Raw genomic sequence first — 26492 nt, 5'->3', positions numbered from 1 at the left:
AGTTCCCCATTATTCGAATTAGAAATAAGACCGCTAGAGCTTCCACCGCGTTTTATCCATGGTTGTACGTATGCACCTCGTTTGTTTCAAATCGAAATTCTTGCATAACCATATTTGTTGTAGCTTTTTTTTTTCGCAGACATAACAAACATATTTAGCGATTTGACCTCGTGCGTGTGGATGGAACAGAGTAGTCAGTGCGTCGACTCTCGTTTATCTAATATCTTCACTAGAACACTACACGGGGCAGTCTGAATGCCATTTTCAGTGGCAATTGGAGATTGGAGTTGATCCACCAAGACACTGAGTATCGATTGCAGCTGATTATTTCCGTGAAACTATACGTTAAAAGTATTGGTATGCTACAATATTCTGAATACATTCGAAATTAAAAGCCTGTTGCGAGTACTACAACTTGTCCTGAGTTACTGACGTTCATCACCTTCACGAGTTTCATCCATGTAATTTAGATAGATAGATAATAATCAATTTAGCTATAAAAATGAATTCAGTCAGTGTGGCCATTATCTGTCAGATTTATCTTCTAAAAGCCTCTGTATACAAAATTAATATAAACTCATGTCGTTCACCTACATTATGTCGAAAGGTAATCAAGGAAGACTGTATACCATATACGCTTCGTTTTGATGTTTTAAAAGACGGTATTTTGTGTTCGATTTCAATTTGAATATTGATTTGTTATTTACCACATTGGAAGGGCATCACTCTATTCCTGGCCCATAGGCAATTATGGGCCAGGAGCAGAGTGGAGAATTATGCGGCAAATACTCTGCACTCCCCCGACCTGTTTGTGGGTTGACTATGAACAGTTAGCCTTCCGTCTGTCTGCTCCTATCCTGTTTTTGTAAAAGAATAAACGAATCAAAAAACGGATAAGCAGATATACGCTTCTACAGGCAAATATTAGCAGAATTCACTAAAAATGGAACAATGTTCAACTAACCGACCTTGAGTTATATAGAAAGTTATTAATTATTATTAATAGAAGTTATATAGAAAATAATAGAACTGTTATAGTAAATAAGTTTCACCTCCAGTTCCACTCAAATAAATAGATAAGAATAACACATAAATTTACCTTCAAAGCGATGGCGGGAAAAAAAAATTATTTTCCATATGTTGATTTTCTGTGTTATTGACCAGTACAGGTTTTTGATTTCTACGAACACAATCGAAATGCCCTTATCGACAAACAGTAAAATAAAGCTCGTTTGCCAGATGGGGCCAAAGTGCCACCGCAGTGTCCACTTACACTCGAAACATCTGGCTGGATCATGCCGTGTTTTCCATACGCTCTAATACAATTCCTCAGCTCGTTGCGTATTACGTTTCTCGTCGGGGGTCATTGGCTTAAATCAAAGCGCACATTTTTGCTCTTGATTGATCCGTTGATACGGCGTTTCCGTTAGCAGCGGCTCGAATATTCGACAGGGTGCAACTAGGTCGTAGCGAACTGCACAACTACAATGGACTAGAAAATAGATATGATATTGTAACTCGTTCTCATAGATTGTAAGCAAAACAACCGTACTCTGTCCGGAGTCCGCTTCCACCTTACACCCGAAGATGGTGTCTTAGACGTACGGCGCCAAAAACCTGAAAACGATATTCATGAAATGCTGTGTCGGGCTCTATGAAAAGGTCATCTCTACTGTAAAAGTTCAAGAGCGGTTGCATTCAGCTGCGTGCCAACGCGGAATAGCAGTAACGGGGCAAAGAGCACAAGCTAGTTGAGAGATGTAACTAAATTTAATAAAGCGAGTTACCGCACGTATTGTCTAATAATAGAATTAGCCAAAAAAAACGGAAATTTTCATAACTCCCTTGCCAACACCAACCCTTCCACAGTTCGTACCGGAAAAAATGAGCCTGTGGTCAAGGTTTTAAGAGGAGCTAAAACTTCTATATATAAAAGTGAAGAACATAGCATTTATCCAATATTGTGGCGTGCTTGGAACAAGCGAGTTCTACGTAGACATTGCTAACCTGATTCGAACCGTGGTAGCCCAAAACATGCCCCCGGTATCCCAGCAGCAAATAGCACAGGCGTCTGTCAATGACTTAACAGTGAGTGTAATTGAATTTTAAATTGGTTCTATTTGGCAATTTTCAGTCATAGGATGCTTGCGAGTTTCTTGACTCATTTGATACATTAATTCTCACGATAGTAAAATCTAGAAGTTGATATCGGTAATTACGTCTTCGTGTATTGACTTTTTACGTCTAAATGATCTCAGTCTTGTTTATCACTTCGGTTTCGGTACCCACTGTCAATTCGGGTCAGCCAACGACTGACGGAAGAGACAAGGCTGATGGCAGTACCAAGACCCCGAGACGCAACAAAACCTTTCAAAGCATCCTACTATGCCACTGAAAAGTACTTAGAAAAGCAAACGTTTTCATTACTCTCTAAAACAAAACAGTATGGCTGCCTAATAATTATCGTCCGACCACTCCTCATCAGCAGTACACGATTACTGTAAATTTTGTACTTTCGCCACAGCCATGTGTGAGACGGACAGATAGAAACTCGTGACAAAATCTATTCATTTGTGAATCGATAAAAAACAATATTCGTTTACTGCGCTTTATCCGGCTTTTCTAATTGGCTGTAACGTCGCTGCCATTGGTCTCGTTTTTATGATGTTTTTCGTTGATGATAATCGACGATGTTATAACACAGATCAACATAAGCGAACTAACACTCTGCAACCATATGGCACTTCACTACAGTGGCACAAAGGCAAAATATTGCTTCTGGTTAACGTTTCATCCAACCGGTTTTTGCCATGGGCGTCGGCCGTACCATCGCACAATACCCGTCGCATCTGCTGTTGCTGATGCCGAGCGTCAGGTAATTGCGCTCGTACTTCTAATGAGGGTCACAGTAAAATGTAATTTGAATTGTGAGTAACTCGCCCGCGACATTGGCGCCCCCTCCCGCCCCCACCCCGACAAAAACAGTTCCAGCTCCAAAGTACCGGTCATAGTTGTTTTTGGCAATGAATTGATCATTCATATAGTCATTCACCGACTGGCTACAAAAGAATGGGTGGTACAATCGCTATTAGAGCACACGATGATTTGTTCCGCCACTAATAGCGGTTGAGCGTCTCCGGGTTGGCTTGCCTTTGATCATCATCTAGATAAGGGACTCGTGTCCAATAGTCCTGTGAGATGCTGGCACCACGCTAACGCTTCATTGATTACCACGATAGACTTCGACTAGGCAAGCCGATGTGAGTGTTTATGGCGCGGCTGCACTATTCAATTTTGCACCAAAAATACTGCACTTACTTTTACGATGAACAGCATAGAGCAACAGGAACGAGGACATACTCATTTAGCACAACGCGCTCCCGGACACGCATCGAAAAATGAATATCTTTTGTGTTATTCAATTTCGCTACTTTGCTAGGTAATGAACGAATCAACCGAACGCTAAGCCGTCAACAAGACGACAACAAATATCACTAGGCTGGAAATAGGGGAAAGTGGGGACGGCAAATCAGATGAGGCCATCGATATGCAGCGATGACTGTGGCGAGGTGCGATATATCCATTGAGACAATTTTGTCCTGGGTTTTATGCTTCGAGGACGAGAAACGTGCTTGAGTTCGGCTAGCAAGCTTCAGCAAAGGTCAGACTGGTCAGTTTCCGTTTGTCTGATAAATAACAAATAGATACGAACGACCTAGTAGTGTGGCCTCTAAGTAGACGATACAAATTGCTCCGGTCAGATCAATAGTTACTTTGTGGCGCCCAATTAGCTGGGTGCTCAACTACATATTGCGCCGTAAATGTACATAATCACCTATAGCGTGCGACAATGTAAGTAAACGTGTATTTTTAATCATTACCTAATAATAAGGAAACACTTGTTTATAATATCGTATCTAACTGGAACATGAATCCTTAGTATACACGAAAAATGTAAATGGAGTTAGTAATAGAGAATACGTATGAAATGTTCGTTTGATGTATACGGAACTCAGTAGCCAATTCAAGTTTAACCTAATTACTGGGTAACAATTGTTTCGTTTAGGTTCAAAGGTTTCGATATGCCGTAACGTGGCTGAAAAGTTGTTGTATGCGTATAAAGACGCAGTGGGAATCGTATCATGTGCCATTTACATTTGTACTAAACATCCATGCAGTAATATAAATGGCGTATCTGAAAGCTAGACTTCACTAAAGGTATACTCAGTATGAATTTTCGGGGGATGTTAGTTATGACTGAAGTTCAAGGTTCAGAAGCGAATAAACATCCTGTGAAATTTTGGTAGTACGTATTAAGTGCGTGCATAAATTATACTCGTTTCGTCGGCTGTTGAAATACATTGTATTCAACAGATTAGTCTTCTTTATAACTTTCACTTACCTGATAGATATTTTTGGATCTGATATAAAAATACCTATTTGTGTTGTTCCTGACAACGTGTTTGTTGACAGATTAGCTGCCATGAATTGTATTTACCAATGGTCGGACAAAACGGCATTTTACCATCTCGAGGCGCACACGAAATTGCTGGAGAAAGGCGCCTACCACTCAACGCTCAAGCCCAATAATTTCGTAGACCGGTTTTTGTCTTGTCGTACAATTTCGTTTACTCGATATAATAGGGCGATATACTGTTGTATTTTGCAAGCACTTCTCTCGATATATAAGGTCGGTTTAGGTACATCAAATGTATTTTTTTCTGTTTTCTGGCTTAAGCACTTTTATCGTGTTAGATAGACGTTAAAAGGTCATTTCTCGTCACGGGTAACAGTTCCACGAGGGTTTCAGTCACTGCGGCTGTAAGCTGTTCAATATTGGGGCGATGCTGAGAGATAATGGGAAACCATGCGTATCCTTAGTCCGTTTCGATATAATAAAACAAAACTCTACGAATATATGCTCCGAAGCGCACGTGAGTTCGAGTATACTACTACGTCTATATAGACATTTATGCACAACGTTCTGGGGGCTGGTCTGCCCCTGCAAATGTATGCGTTATTAAACATGGCCAGCTTACAGGTCGTCATCAATTTGGAATGGCTGGTCAGTGGCTGGGTGGTTTGGTGAGGATCCCGCTTTCGCAATAAAGCCTTCCATGAGTAGGCAGAGGGCATTAGAGCATTTCAACATTTTATCGCAAAGCTTCACAGTTCCACGTAACGGGCCGCACTTAGTATGCTGTATTATTACTAAACTTTTCGTTCAGAAATATCTAACTCACCTTTAAGAAGCCTTAAATCCATATATTAGGTTTTTCCTCTGCCATCATTGGAACCGTTAAAGGTACGTCTAGGTATACAACAAAAAACGATGTAGACTATAGCGCCATCTCTTTGAGGAACATGAAGTGTTCATTGGAAAGCGATAGTTTTCGCAATGTCGTACTCATTGAAGCGCACTGCTGTGTCGGGTGAGGAACAACGATAGGCTCCTGTTAAAATATTTTCGACTTAGAGATATTATCGTGTCAATATCGGTCTCTGACTATTGCTCTAAGAAGGATGATGGGAACAAAATGCCAAAACCGATTGCCGCAGATAAGAGATTTCATTCTCTACTGTATTTCTGTCCATCCTATTTGGATTGCCGCGTTCGTATTTTTTTTTTAAATTTACCTACGATTTTTACATACAGGAAAATGACTCAAACACTTTTTGACAAGCGATAAACCATATTATTCTCTCGTTGTACCTTGTAATGGCGTATAGCGTGACATACATGTAAATTACTTACGATTCATCAATATCCACTATAAATATAGTCGTAACATTCATGTTATTTTTTTACTAGGCTATACTATATTATAGAAATAATGATATAAGATCGGCTGTGTGTCGGTCTGTAGAGAGAATCCCAAGGCCAGTCGCTGAAAATTGTACGTAGACGATTAGCGCACGCGTTCTAGGAAAAAGCTGTCATAATGTCTCATAGAGATAATTTATAATTCAACGTAAAAAAATTATTTGTATCGTAAGAAGCAGTGACTAATTCCTGTAGAGGGATCGTACCGTAACTTTCATAAGCACTATGAACAGACAAACAAAATAACACTCAAATATAATCTATTCTATGATATTGAGCAAAATGCCATATTACATATAAATGCTACGTAGCGCAATTACGGTTATCCAGTATCTACCATGCTTATTTATATTCAGAAAATACTAGTACAGATCGCACTTTTTCAGTTAGACAAACGAACAGAAAACAAGAAATCCACAAAGATTAGACTTTAGCCGATTTTCCGTTGGGTAGAATACTTTTTAATTAAACTTGCACAAACTAAGGATTGGGAAAAAAAATAGCTTTTTTTTTTAAAGCTAGCTAAGGAAGTAACAATGAATTGAGAGCACACGTTGTAAGACTAGCCATTAGTCTATGAACTCCAACAATCCGCTTACGCCCGAACAGATAGCAAAAATAGAAACTATAGGAAGTAAGTCGTGCTCACCAACACCGCCTGTCATTCCGAGTTATCTTCGCTCTTCCAGACCCCACGGCACCAATCGTTCACAAGAGGCAGAGCATTCCTTGACGCGAGAGGTTTCGTCCAGGAAAGAAAACTTACTTGAAGTTGCTGAATAAAAGGAACTGTTCAATATCACCCTCGAGCTGGCTCGGTTTAATGGACGAGTGATAACGTCGCAGGGGCGCCCCTGATGGCGAAACGAGAAATTTCTCAAAGTTCCACCGAATATCATTCACATGAACGTGATCATAGTTTAGCTGCTCCCGTTTAGCAAACAAAGATTGCGGTGATACAGGACATGCGGCCTTGAGAAAGGTATATATAGCGTGCTGATCCTTGCCGTTTACGTCGATTTTCCGCGCAATCGGAAAGTTCGGTACATAGCCTCTACCTGGGCGGACGTGCATAACGCCATTGAGAATCTCGCCTTTATAGCCTGGCTCCTCTTTGTTGAACTGATTACACGGAAATCCTATGATTTGAAATCCACTGGGACCGTATTTGCTTTGTAGCTCGTTGAGTTCGAGGTACTGCGTTGTATACTCGCAGTACGTGGCCACGTTCACCACAAGCGTGAGTTTACCAGCAGTTAATACATGGAGGTCGAGGTCGCTTTCCTCCGTCACGTTGCGAATCTTGAAGTCCTGTAGAGCGCCATTGGTCGGGATGCACTGTTTACTCAGACGCCAATCGTAGCGTGCTCTTACCTGGCCTGAGGCCAGACATACAAGACACAGCAAATATATGAACATAGCGGTTGTGCCACTTCCCCTATCGATGAATGGAAGAGACGATAGCAGGAAAGCTGGGAAAAAAGTATCTAGAATGACGAATCTTCCCAACAATATTTATATAGATTGCATTGAATATTTTGGTAAGGTTACATGCGATATTGCATAATGGCACGTCTTCGTATACCGTGGTTTAACGTCGTCGATGTATTACGAAGAAAATATGCCGACGTAAAGATGGTTGCGATGACGCCAGTGGGGATGAACTTCGTAGTGACAAGACGACGCTTAATGAGGTATGTATCTTATGAAAAGGCTGATTCCTCTCTCCTGTTACGAAGGGTGGACGTTGACATCTCCATAGCGGTGTGAAGTGTGTTAATTCAATACCGCGCAGCTAGCCAGTTGTGTTCGCAGCATCATATGCAATCTGGCCATCAGGTTTTTGTATAACTGAATGCCAACTTTTCAGCCGTAGATTACTACTACAACCGCCACCGCGCCCTCTATAGCGAAATATTATGAAAAAATAACGTTTTGGAGTACGCCAATGAGATAATAGCCGTACCACCAACTGGTGAACATAGTTAGGATAACCCTAAAAAATCATAAGTATTCGCGACTACTAGGTACTCCAACCTGTTATCGCAGGTGCTAGGAACATCACAGCTCCTGTCAGTATTACGTCGTGGGACATCGCTGCACCCCTTCGTAAGCGGCGAAACTACCTCTCTTTACTTAAATACACATAATACATTCTTCCTTGCGGACAAAGCGCGTCCTGTCGCCGACTCAACTAATTCGTCAGAAACAGTAACTTCAACTTGCAACGTTGCAAAGTAGCCATAATCACAAGCGATGTGACCGCCGTCATGCGACTGCTGTTACCACGAAGTTGTTTTTTTTTTTTTTTTTCGTATGTATATAATGTTTGCATCTCGGTTACTTGGCATGTGTGTGAAGCTGAAGTCTGCCTTTTGATTTCGCGTATTTCTGTCGGTTGAGGCGGTAAGTGATGGCGCCAACTGCACCGACGATTGTTTTCGGCCTTTTTCTGTTTACAACTGGATCAAAAGAAGACCGGAACAGATGACGTATCCCACCCTGGAGAAGTGGCTGGGCAAAACAGGCGGATGACAAAAGATAAGCCCGCCTTCTGTGATTTGCTATTGCTATACTGGACAAACAGTTTCCGCACGCTCCCTGTCGGTGGAAACACTGCTCCTGACAATGAATAACTGTGCAAACCGGTAGTTGGCTGCTCCGATACAGCCAACCGACAGATACGTTGTTTATCATTCGTACGACTTTTGTTCCGTGTGAGCTGGGATGATGTCTATTTGAGTTGTCATTCAATGCAATAGTTAGCATAATCTCTACATGCCCATTTGTACGGCGATAGACAAGCCAACTTTAGGACAACAGGTAACAGAAGGGAAAAAGTAGTACAGTTAACATGTTGGACTAATTATGTTTTCTTTTTTCTCTTACTTTGAGCAAAAGAGATATCGACAATAACGTTTAATATAGAACGCCTATTAATTATCACTAAGGTCATTGTGCGCTGACGGAATTGCAGGATCATGTGACGATATATTGGAATCTGAGTCGAAGTCTATTGGTAGTTCGCTTGGCATCGACTTCACAAAAAAAGCAACCCCCATCGTTTGCAAGAATTAACAAAACACGCTTACGAGTGATTAAGTTTATTCAGCCAGACTAAATTTGACCATTTCGCCAAATGATATTTGTTCGTATACAGAAAAAAGCAGAAACTTTACTAACGATGGCGAATAATAAGACGCTTAATGAGGTATAGCTGAGCACCAGAAAATTTTCTGTAGATCCATATTCATAAAGCCACTCCCTTCGTAGCTCGAAGCGGTAGCTTTGCCCTGTAGACATTCAATCTAGTTAAACCAGCTATAATTTAAGTTTAAATTAAAAAAAAATAATTGCAAAAAAAATCTAACCTTTCGCTTCGCTCCAGGTAGTGGTCCGACGCTGAGTTTACAGCAAGAAAACTGGAATGTTCTTCATACCTTGGCAAAAACTTGCCACCCTAAGTTAACCCATAGTCGTTTACTTACAATAGCCCCGGTTACGGGAATGTGAAGTACAAGTAGCTGTTCCGAGTACTCGTCACATTAGCTTGCCTTTGTTTATGTTAGAATTAAGAAAATCTTTCAATCCATCGCGCCGTTGTCGGTGGTATTGAAACAGAAAATTTTTGTCTTTCTGTCCCATGAAATTCTATGGAGGATCTAGTTCGCTTTTGCGTACTGTATTATTATTAGTTGATCGCATGACATGAATGCACGTAGGCTTCGATGGAATTGGCTTGTTCTATATTCTTTAGCCTTCTGTGCCACGAAGTACTGAGGAAGTCACGCAGGCCCACGGCATTCAAGACTGTGACACCGTTTGCAGCAAAATTATCATTGAAAAGTTGTCAACTCGAAATGTGCCCTCATGGGATTTACTCTCAGTAAAATGACGCGCGTATCTTCACTCGAGTCTTCAAAGGAGAAGAAAAATCATTCGTTCTCATTGGGCACGTTATGGCCAAATGCGTAATTTACTTGAACGTAATATAGTTATTCATTTTCGAAAATCTTGTTGATGGTTGCACGTAAGTTTCATACGTATTATTTATATGTCGATCCTGAGAACTTGATTTTGACGTTAGCAGAAGACGTCTTATTTCAGTGATTTCATAGATTTAAGAATTACACAGAAAAATAAAGCTTTACTGGAGGAGATACCTGCGTTTCATTCGGAAGCATTTGTTCGTATGCATATGTCAAACAAACCCTGAAATATCTAAATCTTAAAGCTAGTTCTATTTCAACGTAAATGCTGTTGTGCGTTTTTTTTTTTTCTATTTTTCTATCAGTTCCTTCACTGGATGGGAAAAAAATAAACGAACAAACAAATGTTTTTAATATACATAATTTTTAACATGTTACAATAGTAACACATTAAAAAAAATCTTTTTTCACCACGTTTCCGTTCTGACTTTGATTAGTATGGATTTTGTAGTTTGGGAAGAAAACAACCTGAGATTGACGGGAAATTTAAGCGTGCAGATAAAGGCAAAGGGTACTAAAAATCACAATAGAGCCGGCAAACGATATAGTTAATAAAAACAGGTTCCAGATTTTTCCAGTCACCTAGCTTGGGAACGCTCCTGATACTGATTGCTTTATCTGGCACTACAGAAACAGTACGAAGTCATCGCTATGCGATCAGGCCCAGTGTCCAAGTAGGTGCAAACCTGAGCACGGTAGCTGGCGTCAAACGTCCAAAATTTTGGCCCATTGGCGGTCGAAACGTCACATCAACGAATCAGCATAAATTGTTCAAATCGAACGTCTTCTTACTAATTCGGTATGGTTGTGTGAAGGGCAGTCTCGTTGTAAAAGGCCGCCATCAGGGGGAAACCAAGCGGTTTCGCGGGTACTGTCTATAAATTAATTGAGAGACAAATTTATGCTGTGATAACTGGGATTCCGGAGATCGCGTTAGATATCTGTGCGATGACAGCTGACAAGTGATAACCTTGGCTAGATATTAGGGCCGGCGCAATGCTGTGCCTGTGGCCGCGAACACGCGGATAAACACCCAGGTGATAAAAGACAAAAGCAGCCAGCGGTAGCACGTAAACGGGTACTTGTTTGTACGTCCGTCGACTTCTGGAAATTTAACTGTTACTGGGATTGGGATACACAAATGAAGACATCGAGTGTGTTGGATGGAACGTACTCACCAGCTGTGTCGATAGAAGAAAGATTTACAGGCGTTTCTTTCAACGCTAATTGGATAACGTCGCCTTACGTTCTGTAATGCTTCTATGGCTACTCTGTACCTGGACTGATTCATACGCCACAAACGGTCCACAGTAGTAGTAGTGGTAGTGTGATAACAAGCGGCCAGTCGTCTACAGAGTATTTTGCGGCTTTGTGACTGTGCTGATGGTGGTGAATATTTCAGACGTAATGGAAACTAACTTTGAAATCAGCTAATTGGTCTACGATTGGGACAGAAAAGTGTATTTTGAACACAGAAATAAGGCTAAGAAATGAGGCCAATTTGTGGGAAAGCATTCGGACTGTTGAATAGGACACTTGGATCCAGGCTCACGTTAGCGCGTCGGGTACGTTTTGCCAATGAACAAGTTCTTTTAATTGGAAACTGCAAAGTTCTTAACTGAGACAAGGGCTAGCATTCTGTTTGTTCTGAATATCCTATTACGAGAGATAATTACGCTATGTTGCTCTGAGGAAGGGTGCTATTTATCTGCACCATCTCCTTCGATGATGGCGCGTTGTATTTGTAGTAAGTAAACAGGAAAGGGTTACTTAGCCAGAAGCTATCTTGTAATCGCCAGCGACGTATCGAGCCTTAGCGTAGTTGAAGTGTCGTAAAATTGCTGAACTTATCGCGTAAACGTTTTATGGCCACCTGGGCTGGCGTGTAGCTCTCTTCTTTAAATCGTTGAACCTTGAAGATATTGAGCGCGATAAGCTGGAGTGAGTCTGGTGTAGGCTTGCACACGGAAAAAATCATCATATCTTGACTCTCCCTCTGACAAAATCTACGTGCCTATAGCTTATATTGAACCTTCTTTATGAACTACATGGTTCCTTATTTAATATACTGAATAACTTAAAGTCGCCTCATCACTTGTCGCATAACTTTAATTCCCGTGCTTCAATAATTCCCTTCTAAGCAGCTGATAAATGATTTTTCGACTGTGCATACAATGTGCAGGGAACATCGGAAAGAAATAGTTCGAGTGGGCCATAATAAATTGCGGGTCATTTCATATTTAATACAAATAAAATGGCGCAAAGTTTTACGGAGTTGCTCGCTTTATAATGTTATCTACGAACGCAACGCGGCATTTTAAGGGTAATGACTTGTTTCAAAAAAGTTTTCCTAATTTGAAAAAGGTACCGCCAGATGGGCTTCTAGCAAATTGCCAATAGGAAAAGCTAATCCTAGATTTATAATTGTCTATTGTATAATAATAATAATAAATGATAAGTTATTTCGAAATAAATAACGGGGAAAAATATGACAAAGTAGAAAACGTCCCACAATTGTTTACCTAGATATTTTGTTGTGTAGCGTAACCTAGACATCGAAACTACATACATCTCTATAAATGAGTGCCGTTTTCGGGTAGCATAAGATCAATAGTTCTGCTTGATGGCGAATCTGTTCTTAGTATACAACTGAAAGCTTATGGTCGACGTGATTACCTGTTGAAATTAGTATGAATAAAAAAAATATTTTGTTTTTAAATTTTATAACGATTACACAAAATAGTAGCACCGGACAAGCGAGGACAAAGGGTTCTAACAGCGCACAGTTTGTAATCATATATACAGTCTATGAACCTCTTACGATTGGTTTGTCATTCGCGCTTCCTTATTTTCTACTAGCTCAGTTGGTGTTCAATAAACGGCTACAAATCAAGGCAATACTTATCTCATCGATATCACTTGCTCTCAGAAAAGCTACTTATCACTCTTTTTGTTACAGTTAAGTACAGCACCTGACCCGTCGAAACGTGTGGGCATCTATCTGAGTGCACAGGAAGCCCTTGCTGGCATCAAAGATGGGGACACGGTCATGGTTGGAGGTAACGATTCTGTATCGCCGTAAAACACCAAAGCTCGACAGTGTTTTACTGGCGAAAACACATCATCCTCTGTCGTAGTATTGCGATTCTGATGTCTCCAAAGAAGGCGACTTGAATTTGATATTCCCCGCAAAATCGAATGATTGCGTCATCTGGCCAATTCTGTTGCTCACTCAAATGTACAAGACACGTACTGTACACTATACAATCGCTATATACGTTGGCTACAGCGTTTTTGTCCTAATCATATGCTGCCTCTAATTGTGGAATTTCTGCGACTCAGGTGATAAAATTTTGGGTTAGGATTTGAGTACATTACCGTTACTCCCTTAGATTTAACAACTCTAGACTTTAGACATCTAATTGATCTCAAAGTCATTTTTTTAGCTTAAAAAAAATTGAAAACTTCTATTCGAATCCAACCACTGTTCGCACATGGTGACACTGGCTGGTCCTTAAGTTCTACTTACGTCTATATCCTATCTCCTTGGTTGCTTTCTTTTTGATCTAATTGTAAACATGGAATCATTGATCCCCTCGCAGGGTTTGGATGAGTTAATCAATTCATGAGAATGCGCATATTTCATGTATGACATGTTTCATGTTGACATCTGCTTATTATGTTTATTTCGAAAACACGTTCCATCTGTGTTTGTTGGAAAAGGCGTCTTCTAAAGTACACGTGCGTGTACCCACGTACCACCTTTATGTCAACATGACGACTGAATACTCTTAACACAAATCGTTCACAAACAAAGCCCTACCCTAAATAATCATCTTTCAGCTTTACGTTTATATGATTTTACGAAACTTTACCAATTCAATGCCGTTAACAACAAGCTGAAATACTAGTTGCTCTTTTACCTTTCTTCAAGGAAAATGCATCGGTGGAACACATGAGATAAAATGGCCTCTAGCTTCGGTGTTTAGTGTATTGTATTTCGTAGCACAAAACTCTGCGGTTATCAATCATCTAAATGACTCTAGCTATTTAGCACGCCTTTAATAGATGTCTATAGCATGTAATAAACGAAACTGTAGCTCGTTTAACTCATATAATGACCAAGCCGCAGCACTCGCACGGAAGCTGTTTCAAGTTGTTATATTGGGCTGTGTCTAATATCCGCTGCTATATCTCTGGGACACCCATTGGCGTAGTAACGACTTCGTTTCATCTTCATAGTACTCTCACAGCATCTGTTTCTAACGCTGTTAGTGGCTCTAATATTACGCTAAAGAGCTCTACCTGTATGCTTCCTGTACACTTCACCGCTGCCCCTTCGTTCGTACGTATTCATTGGCGTTTCATGGGTAAACAGATTGGATACAAGCCAAGATCCTCAGCGATATCTGAAGCTTGAAGTCAGCTATCCTTCTGTGAAAAAGACAGTAGCTCCGAATACGTACGGCAAAATTTTCGGTTCCGTTTTTTGCTACCGCCGTGATATCAGCTAACTGAAAGGGGCTAATCAAGAGCAAAGAAGTGAGAACTGATCTATCTGCCTTATCCGATTGTCGACTTAACCTCATTTGATACCTGCCTTTCAACCCTTTGAATAAAAACAGCAGTTCTGCTTATATTTTGATGCCATTTAGTGGAGTCACGCGCGATAGCATCCTTTCTGAGAGCTAGTGGACACAGGGGCTATCTCTGACCTTCTCATGAAAATATTCGATGTAAATGGGTGATGCAGGATTCGGGATTTGCGGTATTCCTGAAAACCTACTTAAACATTTGGCCTCTACGCGGTTACGCGACCTTACCGTGGTGTCATGCACAGGAGGGATGGAAGATGCCGGCGTCGGCCTACTGATCAAGGCAGGACTAGTTAAAAGGCTCATCTCCTCATACATTGGCGAAAATAAGGTCATCTTCGACAAATTCCTCAATGGACAGCTCGAAGTCGAGCTAGTTCCTCAGGTAAATGCAGTTGCAATGTTGATGTCTGATTTTTTCACTTGCGAACAAACGGGTGATAGAAAATCAAGCACCGAATTTAACACACACGTGCAGACCTTATGTGTGTGTATTTAAACGTGCAGTACATAGGCGATAAATTTTTGCGTGTTATCAATTTATTTTCTAGGGAACATTAGCTGAAAGGATCCGAGCTGCAGGAGCGGGTATCCCGGCCTTCTATACACCAACGGGATACAAGACAATGGTCCATGAGGGTGGCATGCCGATGAAGTACAAGGACGCAGGCAAAACTATCACAATGAGGAGCCAACCAAAAGAGGTGCGAGATTGTCGGCTGTCTAACGGGACTCTATGATAGTTCTTTTTGCAGACGCCCGTTTGTTCATTAAACTGTGTTGTTCTATGTGCTCAATATTAAACTTAGTGCCGGCTACCGCAAAGTTAGGCCGAGAAGTCAAATCTTTTAAAGTTATCCAAATGTGTTTATACACTTTCTTTGATAAGCCTAAAGAAAAAAAACGTTTGTTTTCTATGGTGGTACTCTGAACGTTTTCTGGGTTTCGTTGACAACGTACAGACTCGCGATTTTAACGGGCGAGGTTATGTGTTGGAGACAGCGATCCACGCGGATTTTGCCCTCGTTCGTGCCTACCAAGCGGATACGAAAGGGAATGTGACGTTCCGCAGAACTGCAAACAACTACAATGAAGTCATTGCTAAGGCCGCAAAAAACGTTGTCGTCGAAGTACGTACACTTACTAATTATAACCCGGTATTGAAATCTGGGCGTCTAACGAAAGAAGAAGCGATTTATAGCCCCATATGTATCTCAAAAATTTTCTTTTATATAGAATTCACTGAAGTGCTTCTTTTGCTATCTTCTAGGTAGAAGAAATCGTCGAGGCAGGAATTCTTGAAGGGGAACACATTCACCTTCCATCGATCTACGTTAATCGCATATTCAAGGCACAGCAATTCAAACGGCAGATCGAGGTATCTAGACCCCAGGCATCTTCTCATAAAGGGCGCCGGGCCTGAAATACGTGTTTAGGTAGAAAAAAAAACTATTGTCATTTTGCAGTAAAAAGTTAATACGTGATTAACTTAATCTTCTTGGAACAGGCACGATACGGACGACTTGTTCGTGCTTTTTGTTCTTTAGTTCTCCTTGCGCCACCAATTACATTGTATTATTTATATAGTGTTACATTAAGAGGGCGTGCTATAGTTAATAAATTTTTATGTATAACGATTAAAACATTTAGCTACGAGTCACTAAGTGTGAAGCCATGACCCTTCTGTAATAACAAACGCATTTTTTTCTGCAATGTAAAATGTATGAAGTAGTACTGATTTACGCACGATAGACGTATATGTTTCTCAAAAACATACTTGTAAAGCACACAAAGAGCACACTGAATTGTTGGAGTTGATAGTAACGACAAAATGTAAAATTTTTATTGTTGTCACTTCCAATTTTCACGGGCTCTGACTGTTGCTATCGATGATAATTTAAATTATATATATATATATATATATATATACACACGCGTATCTTCTATGTGCGTAACTTTGAGAAACAAACTATTGCTACATTGCAATATTCGTTTATAAAAGAATACGTCGACTACATGCAAATCTGTTGTAAAAACCTTGATATATATATTTTTTTCTTTACACTCGTTTGTTGGTCTCCTGAACGGTAACGGTGCTGTTGTCCCTTTAGTTTTTCTCTATCAGAATACAGAATTTTTAGTATGAACATATTAAGCCAGCAAGCTTCTTTCCTGATTTTTTTTTTCCTGTCACAGTAATCATCATACTACCACTAACAGAAACACGTCTTAGGTGCTTCCTATCGATCTGGCTTATAGATCTTATTCGTGATTATCTACTCTCCACAGGAACAGTTTGGCATTTTAAAATGTTCTACAGTTAAGCTCATCTAGATAATTTCGCAAATGCTTCATACATCAGTCTGGTGCAAAATAATCAGTAAATATATAACTAAGTTTGAAATGATTGAATTTTTTGTCCAGAAATTGAGAGTGTCGAAGACGGCATCCGATGTAACGGGTGGGCCTACGACCAAACCCTCCGCTCGGGAACGCATCATACTTCGTGCCGCTAAAGAGTTGAAGGATGGCATGTTTGTAAATCTTGGCATTGGAATACCAGTTCTCGCAGCCAATCACTCGCCGAAAGGTGTTAATATTTGCCTGCACGGCGAAAATGGAATCATGGGCCTGGTATGCACATTATGGTGTTACAATTTAATTACTAGATAAAATCAAAAACAGGAGCAGAAGCTTTTTAAAAGAGCCCAGACTAAAGGTCTCAGGCCAATGCACATTCCTAACTAGATCTAATTATTGCAACTGTGATAATAGACACTGAAGAAAGGGAAGTCGGCAAACAAGTTTTTGTTTATTTTTACTGTTTGTTTACTACACTACCTGTGTTGTTAAGCCAAGCCTAATAAAACTGCCTCAGCATTCCTAAGAAGGTCATAAACACATTATATTATTTAGTCAATTGACGTAAATCCTGCTTGACCCTCCGAATTTTAAATGACCAGTTTAGAGGGATATATGCGACCGGGAGATGGATGTCTGTGGGGCGGACGCAAGCACCGTGATAATCTATAAGATTCCCAGGGGGAGGAGTCAATTTTGGTCACGCTAATATTTTAAAAGGTCACAGCTAGTTTACAAATTATTGAATGAATTTCTGTTTTTCCACTAAATCCAATTAAAAATGAATTTTAGCAGAGCAGAGCTCTACGCGCGTACTGGGGGACGCGCCGCTCGAAAATGCTATCCATCAAATTAATAGAAATCTAGCAAAATGTCTACTAGACTCCTACAGAGATACCGAAGTGAAACTAAAAAGTATTCTATTGTTTAAAGGGTCCATATCCTACGAGTGAGGATGTCGATCCGGATTTAACAAATGCCGGGAAAGAGACAGTTACTGCTATTCCCGGAGCCGCGTACCTCAGCTCTGACGAATCCTTCGCCATTATACGAGGGTATGGAAAAATCTGGTGCAGCCAAGTACCTTTTCGATCAATTATTATTAATCGTTAGTGAGATGCAATTTGTGGTAGTGGCTTATAAAGCCAATAGCAGGAATTTATCACCTGCTTGATCTCGATGAGGACCCCCCAAGTGCTTGCTACCAGTCAGAATTACTATTCGTCAATCAGTATCTACTTTTGTTCATCGTTTGCACGTCGTACCTATAGTAAGCAGATATTGGATTGTGTAGTTATGCTTATAGCGATGCCTTATAGCGAACAGATTTAGAACTCTAACATGGTGAAGCCTATGTGACTAGGTGTCGTAAAATTTCTATTTTCAGTTTAGCCTACCTTTTGTGATTTTATTGAAATGTAAAAAAATGTTTTCCTTTTTGTTACTTTTTATTCAGAAAAATATCTAAACAATTATGCACGATAGCAATCTGGCTTTTGATTTGACCCCATGCAGAGTTTTAGTCAATTCATATCTCAATATCATGAAGGTTTTTGTCATGACATTTTGTCAGTATTTTTAGGCTGATTACTTAGGCACAAACTGTTTCGCGAAGGATAGCGACTGTTTTTGTTGATTATTGTTATTATTTCTATTATTATTACAGAGGTCATCTTGATCTAACGATGCTTGGGGGAATGCAAGTGTCAGAAAATGGAGATATCGCCAACTGGATTGTGCCGGTAAGATAATATACTGATGAGTCTTGTGTATTTTTTTTTGCAAGTTTCATTACTATCGAGCTCATACTTTCGGATAGATTCAATGAACCTCGATGGTAGACTCGGTCGTGAGCGGGGCATTTTTCAAAAGCAGTCATAAAACGTAGTAGGTTAATTTGTCAGGTAAATTCACTAAGCAAGTTCGGAAAGTGTCGATAACACATTACGACTTCAAACGGGACAAATATGGAGTCATTCCTTCTTCATTCGAGTAACGACAATACCAAGTTTAGCTATGGAACTAACTAGCGAATACGATCCCTTCTTTTTATTATTATTAAGGAAAATGTCATTTGAACTACCCTCTTCTACTTCAGAATTGTGATTCTGTAGTATATTTTTAATTGCTTTCTCGTGCAGTACGTGTTACTGGCAGGACTTAAATCAGTGCCGCTGGCCTATTCAACCACTGGGTTAACCAGCCAAACCACCACGTTGACCCTTCTATATAAGAAACGGTTTGCACCGCAAGCGGTACTGAGGTAACTTGTAAACGAAATTCCAAGATAAATTAGAAAATAGACCGCCTCTAGTTGGTTCCGCCCTTATATGTTGTACTTATTTTGTTATTGGACATTAGTATCACATGGCCTTCGTAGCGCTCCTCGGCTCTCTTACCCTTCGTCTTTGTCCCTGCATCAAAGACTCACACTGCGTCATCTGCTGAACAATGACACGGTGCCCTCGTCGAGCAATTGTGATACCATCAGAGAAGGGCGTTGATTTCAAGAAAATAATGTGTGGTATTCTAAAAAATTTGCTCATCTTCGACTCAATGTGCTATGAAGAGGTCTCGTGGATTATGTTTTATGCCTAAATTGTAAATGATCCTCTTACCTCTTGTCAATGATGCCATTTACTTTAAGCTATTGCAGGCCCAGTCTGGGCCTGCAATATCAATCGCATTATCAGAATGCAGATTTATCTAAAGTTAATGAGTAAACTTATAAGTCATTCTATGAAATTCATCTTATATTAAAGTGCCCAATGTTAGTTGTGCAGCGACATGTCGTATTCATATTTTTACATTTTGGGCAATGGTCGTCATATTATAACTTGGGTTCAAAGGACTATATAATATCTACCTCAATTAGGATTGTTCATTGCGTCAAGTTGTACCAGTTAAATCGAGTGTACGAATCCGGAATTGACAGTAGATGGATTTCTCAATTCGTAAATTAGAATGAAATCATAGTCAAAAATTTATCTTGTAATGCGCTTACCTATTACATGTAACTTTTAACTTGCTCGTTTTCAGGGGCAAAAGATAACCGGTATGGGCGGTGCAATGGATCTGGTAGCATCTAATTCGGCAGGAACCCGCGTCGTTGTTACAATGGAACACAACACAAAGGACGGGAACGCCAAAGTTGTCCGCAAATGTTCGCTGCCTTTAACTGGCCAGAAATGCGTTGATAGAATCATCACTGAAAAGGTAGAACTTGTACGCTATATAAGGGATGAAAAAGGTATCTACTTCCGGCCGCCATCGTAATATAATCAGTCTATCATTTCTGTTAAATCATATTAGCGTTGTAAAATATATCAGACCCACCTACTACGCTTAGCGGTATACTTCGTGGCTTCTTAGATTCATGAACTACTGCGGCTTTATTTTTTTACACAAGTACATACAAGAGTTTAGCTTAATTTTTAGTTCGTGTATATTTAACTGGTTAACTTGGCGCGGTTTGAGCTGTTTCAGTATAACACCCAGTTGTTTATTTCCCACCTCAAGTATCATTTATTCGTAGAAGCTCTTCATTGACGCATGGTACATCGATTAGGTATTAAAATCTGCTTTTAGTCGTGAGCTCACGTATCGCATAGGGAACGGTTCGAATCAGACTTCTAATCCTCTCCAACCTCCTTCCCAAAAGATCTAACACGTTGATGAACGTATTGTATTAAAAAAAAAAGACAAAGACAATTCAAATGTTACGGACATGTTCTGCGGACAATTCTAGTTATATATATATATATATATATATATATATATATAGCAGCACATTTTGGTATTGTTACAGCAGACCAAGACAACGATCCTCTCGAAACCCCACTTCAAAGGGTGTATTTAGTAAAGCACTAAATTATTCCTAGGTTTATGCTGCCTAGTTTTCATGCTTGACGCAGCACACGTTCTATGTAGCGATCATGTCATGTATGCCAAATTGGGGTGCGTGGCACGTACGATCGCGTAACTTCCTCGATTCCACAGAGTCAGCTCCTACCCCCCCCCCCCCCCCCAGAAGGCCCATGCTGACCACACCCCTCATACAACGGGTGGAAAAACCAGTCGCTAACTGCGTTATAGGATGCTAACCTACGATCAGAGAATGATTTTTGCCTATGAGGTTCGGCTCCAAAGCAGGATTGGGGCCTGGCCGTTCAGTCGCTCGCCCCATAGTCCCACTTGAGCCCACAATGGCGCCATATGTAGCCCTCACATTTACTAACGCATTTTACTAAAGCGACAATGGCGGGACCAGAGGCTCGACCTTGTGCGTGCACGAGCCTAGCGTGATGCATAATATGCTCGAACGGTAAAAAGGTGGCGCATTTCGGTACATGCAAAGTTCTGCATCTAACGCAGCTGGTTTCTGGTATACGGACGACACATGTTCTATTGTCAAGTTGTGACGATGATAACGCTGTTCGAAAACGATTTATGATGAAGATGACGCGGACGTCAATAACATTAGCGGAAATGAAATTTGTTTATGCAATAGGCTGGTTGATTAGGTTTTAAGGGAGCTTGTAAAGGCGTAGACGCTGATCTAACAGATGAAACAAGCCCACTAAACGGCGCTGATTGTACTATATTTGCATACAGTTCCATAGCCACAGTTTGTGTTAAGGTACATTGAATTGTAGTGGGGCGCAGAATAAACAGGGCTCTACGGCTAATTATAGCTGTATATTAATAATATATTATACCAAAACAGTAAATATTCTTGTAAGGGAAGGTTGCTTTCCCTGCTAGGTACTGTGATGCCGATCGGGTCAGAACGTATGGGGATTTTTAAGAGCCTCAGGATGCTGCGGGACTGAATCAGGCGACTCGGTCAGATGCAGCGGCATCGCACTTGACATTTTCCTATTCGCCCTTTATATAGATACAGAGATTGTATGATCGCCATACGTTTATAAAGACAGGCGTGACTCTGAAAAATCAGTCTTGTTGTTGCAGGATTGACAATTCTGCAACCGCAAACGTGCTACTGGAGATAGCTCAGGTTTACAGATGTAAGTAAGGACCAAGTGGCGCGGCAGTATCCAACGGAGTTAGAAACATACCCCTTTCGGGTCAATTGTTAGATCTAGGATATGCTTACCGTATGTTGGCGCTTAAGTTCATGTCCTAAACAAACCGAGGGTTGACTCCACCTACATTACAAAATGATGGCAAACTTAACGATTTGTCCTATCTAACAACTACGTTATCCGACTCAAAAGTATTTATATAAGATAAACGATTCTCGTATCATTCGTCCTATTATTACGTACCTGTCACATTTACATGGACGACGCTCAGACGGTATCGCGATGGCCGTATTTTGCTTTCAACAATAGCTCAGATAAATACTCTTGGTAATTTCTAGCGTGGTAAGCACGTCGATAACCGATCCCATATTTCGCTAACATACGTGATAGCCATTATGATTTTATCGATGCATCTACAAACCTGCAACAGCCCGATCAGTTGTGGGTAGTATTGATAGCTGTTAAAAAGCAAACTTCGCTATTATAGCAAAAGGCATGAGCACATAGCGCTACGCGTTCTAGCGTAGGGCCACGGTCCTAACAAGGACTGTTTTTCTAACTTTTTCTCTAATTTTCCCTAATTTTTCATTATCCTTGCCAGCGAAAGCAGTAGCCATGGTGGCTGATAAGGCCAAACCCGTACAGGCACAGGGAGGCTACCGAAAATTGCTAAACTTTCAGCTGATTTAGTCGTTGACAATAATTAAAGAATGTGTGCCAGCTCTGTCTGTCATTTTGCATCAGAATCTGTCTCATAGATCACGGATGTCTTAGCTGTTCTATTAGACTGTAAGGATACAGCGAGAAAAAAAAAGTCGATAATCGTATCTATATATAGAAGAAAAAAGTCTTCTAGATTCGACTTGTTATTGAATCGTACTATTTTTAGGCGGTGTTTGACGTCTGCAAAACGAAAGGCCTCACCTTAATTGAAATTGCCCGCGGGCTGACGGTGGACGAACTGCGGAAGTGTACTGAAGCATCCTTTGAGGTAAGATAGTAACCCAATAACATTATTATTGCAGAAGAGAACAAATACTAATATAATACTACTACGATTATTAATAATAGTAAAATATAATGCTGAACTGTAATAAGAAAATAGCAACTATACGAAAGTGACGATTGAGGACACGAGAAGAATGGAAAACCCCTAGTGTTGTACACACGAGATTATCTTTCGTTTCAGGTTTCAAGCAACCTAAAATGTATAGAGGACCCATAGAATGCTTCGGCGATGCCGAACAGACGATTTAACTGAAGAATCGAGAATGCCCTACCGAATAGAACTGGCCGGAGGTTTCCTTACAGTCTCAGGTGGACAATGTGGCCTATAGGTGAATGCGGTTAATTAGACTTAGGACAATCTACGAAAGGCTTTACGCTAGTACTAACAACATAGATGTAGTGTGAATTAGCCCGAAATGAATTCACGTCTGTTTTGGGTTTACGCGTGCGTCCAACAGGCGCTCTACAAGCCAGTCGTCTCGAACCTATTTAAAAGGGTATCTTAGTTAGGCCGTAGTTGCTCGAGACCACTGTGTCGTACCTATCAGAGCAGAAACAAGCAATTTATTTGAGACACTCGTGTTAAGTCGCTGTTCCGTATTCCTGTTATCTTCACTTCTGCTGTTTGACTGACTTTTGGCATATTTGCTGCTACCGCCACCTACTATCATTCTTCAGTGACGTTCACGCTAGTAGCAGTTTAATGTCCTTCTTTTACGCCCATATTACAATGCACCGATGTAATATCTAAACGACTGAATAAATAAAAAAATTTATGTTTTTGCATAATTGAACTATCGCGCCTTTGGTAGGCACTTAACGTTGTCAGCTGACTGCTACGTTCTCGCGGCCTGATACAAATGCTGTGCACCATTGTTTTCTAACGGAAGCACGTAGATACCTATCGGTTCTATTTAGACCTAAATATATGGAACAGAAATTGTACCACTATCATAAACTATGCAAATAGTTAATAAAAAAATTTAAAAAAAAATAAAAAGTCGGTGTAGCAACAAAAATTTGTACAATTCATGTCCAGGTACATGCTCAATTAATAGATTCGTGAAGCTTATGAAAAATAATTATGTTATTTTGCCGTGAGTTCGGTAGAACGATAGGGTTTTATTATCTAACACTTTAGACCAACTAACTTCTAGTTCAACCTAATATATTAGCTTAAGTCACCCACTGGGTGTTGCTTTCAACGTAGTAGTGATTTCGATTTCAGTATTTTTAATGTGTACACTGGTTTAGTTAGGCAGATCGTTGAACGTACGCGTTGGCCGTTAGCCACCTAGATCATTTAGCAGCCTGTGATTACATAAATTATGAAACGACAAACTTGAAGGCCCCTGTTTGATACATAGATCTCTGGGGCGGGCGGGCAGCCAGTAAATCAGAGAGGGCTTACCATTTTACATTTGAGTAACCAAAGGGGCTGGTTAGATCCTATATTGAGTTTTAGTTTACACCCCACTTGATTTTTCCCTTGAACTAAATATTTAACGAGCAGCAAGCAAGGCAAACGTTTGGCAAGCCTTTTTATATCGTTAAAATTTCGTCCTGTTATGTCATGTATAGATGAAGAACTGAGTGAGCAAAAAAAAGGTAGTTCACATGAGGAGTTTCTTTGTTGTTGTTGTTGTTGTTAAAAGATTGCAGCTCGGACCCGTTTTATTGACTCTGACAAGCTGACTATGCCCGCTGCTGACCCACCGAATTACGTTGCAGGATGTCTTAGTTATATGGGTCTAACACGAGGTATTTGGCACACAATTTTCAAGGTATTTCATGCGGAGGGACTGATAAGGCCAGTATAGACAAATTCGTTAGTGCGTACATCAGCGCAATTTGTTTAGTAAGAGCTGTAAAGTCGGAACACGTCCACGACACCGAGGGCGTTGTTGTGGCTAACAAATTCATTCGCACAATGTTGAGCTTATTTAATAGTTCCTTGTGACAAATCCTTGTAGTCAAAACTCTTTTCGGCTAGAGGTCTGATGTTGCGATGCAAAAAGGCCCAGCACTGAACAAAAAATTGGCATTTGGGAATCTTCCGCTCACGTCGCGGAAGATGCTAGTGTTCAAGGCCTGTACATTGCTGTATTTATTGGAACATATTTAGGGTCACGTAGAGAAAGCAGCAATATTTGAATTGGTAAAATTATGACCCAAAAGACATGAGTAGCCTACTTCTAAGGTAAGCAATCATCTAAATTGTATACCCCATCGAACTCCTAGTACCATAAAGGCGTTGTGAGGCCCATGTCTAAAGCGCGACTACAAATGCTTACCAGCAGACGGGCTACCTGACAACGAACGTATCCTTGAGTAAACAGCATTAATCCGCGCAGTCATAATGCTATTCAACTACTGTTTTCCATAAAGTATACACTGAAGCTAGGGCAAGCCCATCTCTAACTTCTATCGCAGCAACTGCTCCCACTATGTTTTTGTTAACCGAAATTTTCAAGCAATTCGTGTGTCTAGGACATCCAACGGCGGCTAAGTTTTTTTTTACTATTTGTCTTGCTGCTACCGCTGTTTTGTCCGATCGAAGCTTAACAATCTTATGTTTATTTTATCATTGGAAAGCTAACGATGGCGTTGATCATCACTATCAACGCCGTCGTAATAAAACAATAAGCAAGCTTGCTGGAAATTATCTAGCCTTCTGAGCTGTCCATACATTCGAAGGCATCGTAACCTACTATTATTAAGTAGCTATTTTTACTGTCATCATCGTTAATTTCTAGAATTTGGTCTCTAATGAAGTCGCTTTTTTCATTTTTGTAATCATTTTTGTTTCGCTATATTTTTTCGAACGAACTCGACGTAAGAAGAAGAAATTGTATCCAACTACCTGTCGCTAATTGCCTTAGGTTCAACTGGAGCAAATTTCATTAGTCATCCGAGCGAAGAGAAGTTTTTTCTAAGCTTCCGAAATGCTGAACGGCGCCACGGCACCCCCCGCCGGGATCCAATCGTGTTTAAGAAGAAATATTCGTCGTTCTGGTTGCCAATCGACGGCAAGATAATATAAATTGCTGAAGGCCGGCCGCTTTGTGGAGCTCACCGTCGAAGGACGATGAGGAGCGTCAGCCAATACGAGATCGAGATTAACGCACCAGGAACAAATTCAATTGCGCTTTAACGAGAAACTGGATAGATACGTAGCTAAAAATCAAATGCACGCTACGTACATGTACGGACATAGTTACGGATAGGTATCGCCGTATGTGAGCCATCTGGAATGAGGCAATTTAAATCACACCTTTCAAGCTTTTTCTTTAGGAAATATTAGGCATGTACATTTGTTTACAAACGCTGCACGACAAAGTAAAACAGAAACAATATTTAACCACTGATATTACGCTCGAAAAGAAATCCGTGACTTGCATACAGCCATAAGACGTTTGCTGGCTTTGTTACGTTGCTAGCAAACGTCTGTTTGTACCCTTTAATAAATCAGCGATCATAAACCAGATTGAATCTCAACTTTTGGGAGAAACACAGATTGTGAGAATCTTCAGATCGAGAATTTTCTATTTATTAGTAAGTGCTTTTAATTGGGATGGCGTCGGTATTTACAAGCTTGAATCAATCAGCAGTTTTTTTTTAAAAAATGACAGCAATATTTTTATATAAAGAAAGTCATCGGGACCAGTTG

At 40.4% G+C, this 26492-nt stretch overlaps 3 protein-coding genes across 7 annotated transcripts in view; 1 reads left to right on the top strand and 2 right to left on the bottom strand.

The window, feature by feature from the left end:
* The window catches only part of LOC111254601 (mitochondrial import inner membrane translocase subunit TIM14), a 21570-nt gene extending 16290 nt beyond the window's left edge, over positions 1-5280 (bottom strand). The window contains exon 1 of one of the 2 annotated variants that reach the window (XM_086976221.1): positions 5244-5280. In XM_086976221.1, the coding sequence (XP_086832347.1) occupies positions 5244-5265 (22 nt within the window). In that variant the 5' untranslated portion in view covers positions 5266-5280. Of the gene's footprint in view, positions 1-3318; positions 3374-5243 lie in introns of those variants that run through there. The other variant, XM_086976220.1, reaches the window with a different exon arrangement.
* On the top strand, positions 1931-26354 carry SCOT (Succinyl-CoA:3-ketoacid CoA transferase). 4 transcript variants are annotated; one of them, XM_086976209.1, is made up of 13 exons: positions 1931-2088; positions 12773-12872; positions 14567-14793; positions 14960-15112; positions 15371-15538; positions 15679-15786; positions 16833-17042; positions 17703-17824; positions 18436-18511; positions 19809-19985; positions 22704-22805; positions 24478-24583; positions 25705-26354. In XM_086976209.1, the coding sequence occupies exons 1-13, from the start codon at positions 2035-2037 to the stop codon at positions 25863-25865; spliced, it is 1764 nt and encodes a 587-aa protein (XP_086832335.1). In that variant the 5' UTR covers positions 1931-2034; the 3' UTR covers positions 25866-26354. The 4 variants fall into 4 exon arrangements, with proteins under 4 accessions (XP_086832335.1, XP_086832334.1, XP_086832336.1 ...); XM_086976208.1 differs by lacking the exon at positions 1931-2088 and adding an exon at positions 10798-11378; XM_086976210.1 differs by lacking the exon at positions 1931-2088 and adding an exon at positions 10813-11378 and having other exon boundaries at positions 24478-24606.
* LOC111253935 (epididymal secretory glutathione peroxidase-like) lies at positions 5674-8697 on the bottom strand. The gene is made up of 2 exons (XM_022814195.2): positions 6474-8697; positions 5674-5888 (listed from the first exon to the last, which is right to left on the bottom strand). Exon 1 carries the CDS (start codon positions 7241-7243, stop codon positions 6587-6589), a length of 657 nt encoding a protein of 218 aa, XP_022669930.1. The 5' UTR covers positions 7244-8697; the 3' UTR covers positions 5674-5888; positions 6474-6586.
* Positions 26355-26492: the final 138 nt, after the last annotated feature.

This window comes from Varroa destructor, unplaced genomic scaffold (assembly GCF_002443255.2).
Source record: "Varroa destructor unplaced genomic scaffold, Vdes_3.0 BEIS01000007.1, whole genome shotgun sequence".
In the NCBI taxonomy this organism is placed as follows: domain Eukaryota; kingdom Metazoa; phylum Arthropoda; class Arachnida; order Mesostigmata; family Varroidae; genus Varroa; species Varroa destructor.
This window is presented reverse-complemented; position numbering and strand designations above follow the sequence as displayed.

Excerpts from the sequence above, each read along its gene's own strand:
- LOC111253935 (XM_022814195.2), bottom strand. The coding sequence starts at position 7,243 with ATGTTCATATATTTGCTGTGTCTTGTATGTCTGGCCTCAGGCCAGGTA.
- SCOT (XM_086976208.1), top strand. The coding sequence starts at position 11,304 with ATGAGGCCAATTTGTGGGAAAGCATTCGGACTGTTGAATAGGACACTT. Across the intron at positions 17,825-18,435 it reads TCCTTCGCCATTATACGAGG|AGGTCATCTTGATCTAACGA; the intron begins GTATGGAAAAAT and ends TTATTATTACAG. Across the intron at positions 19,986-22,703 it reads ATAGAATCATCACTGAAAAG|GCGGTGTTTGACGTCTGCAA; the intron begins GTAGAACTTGTA and ends TACTATTTTTAG.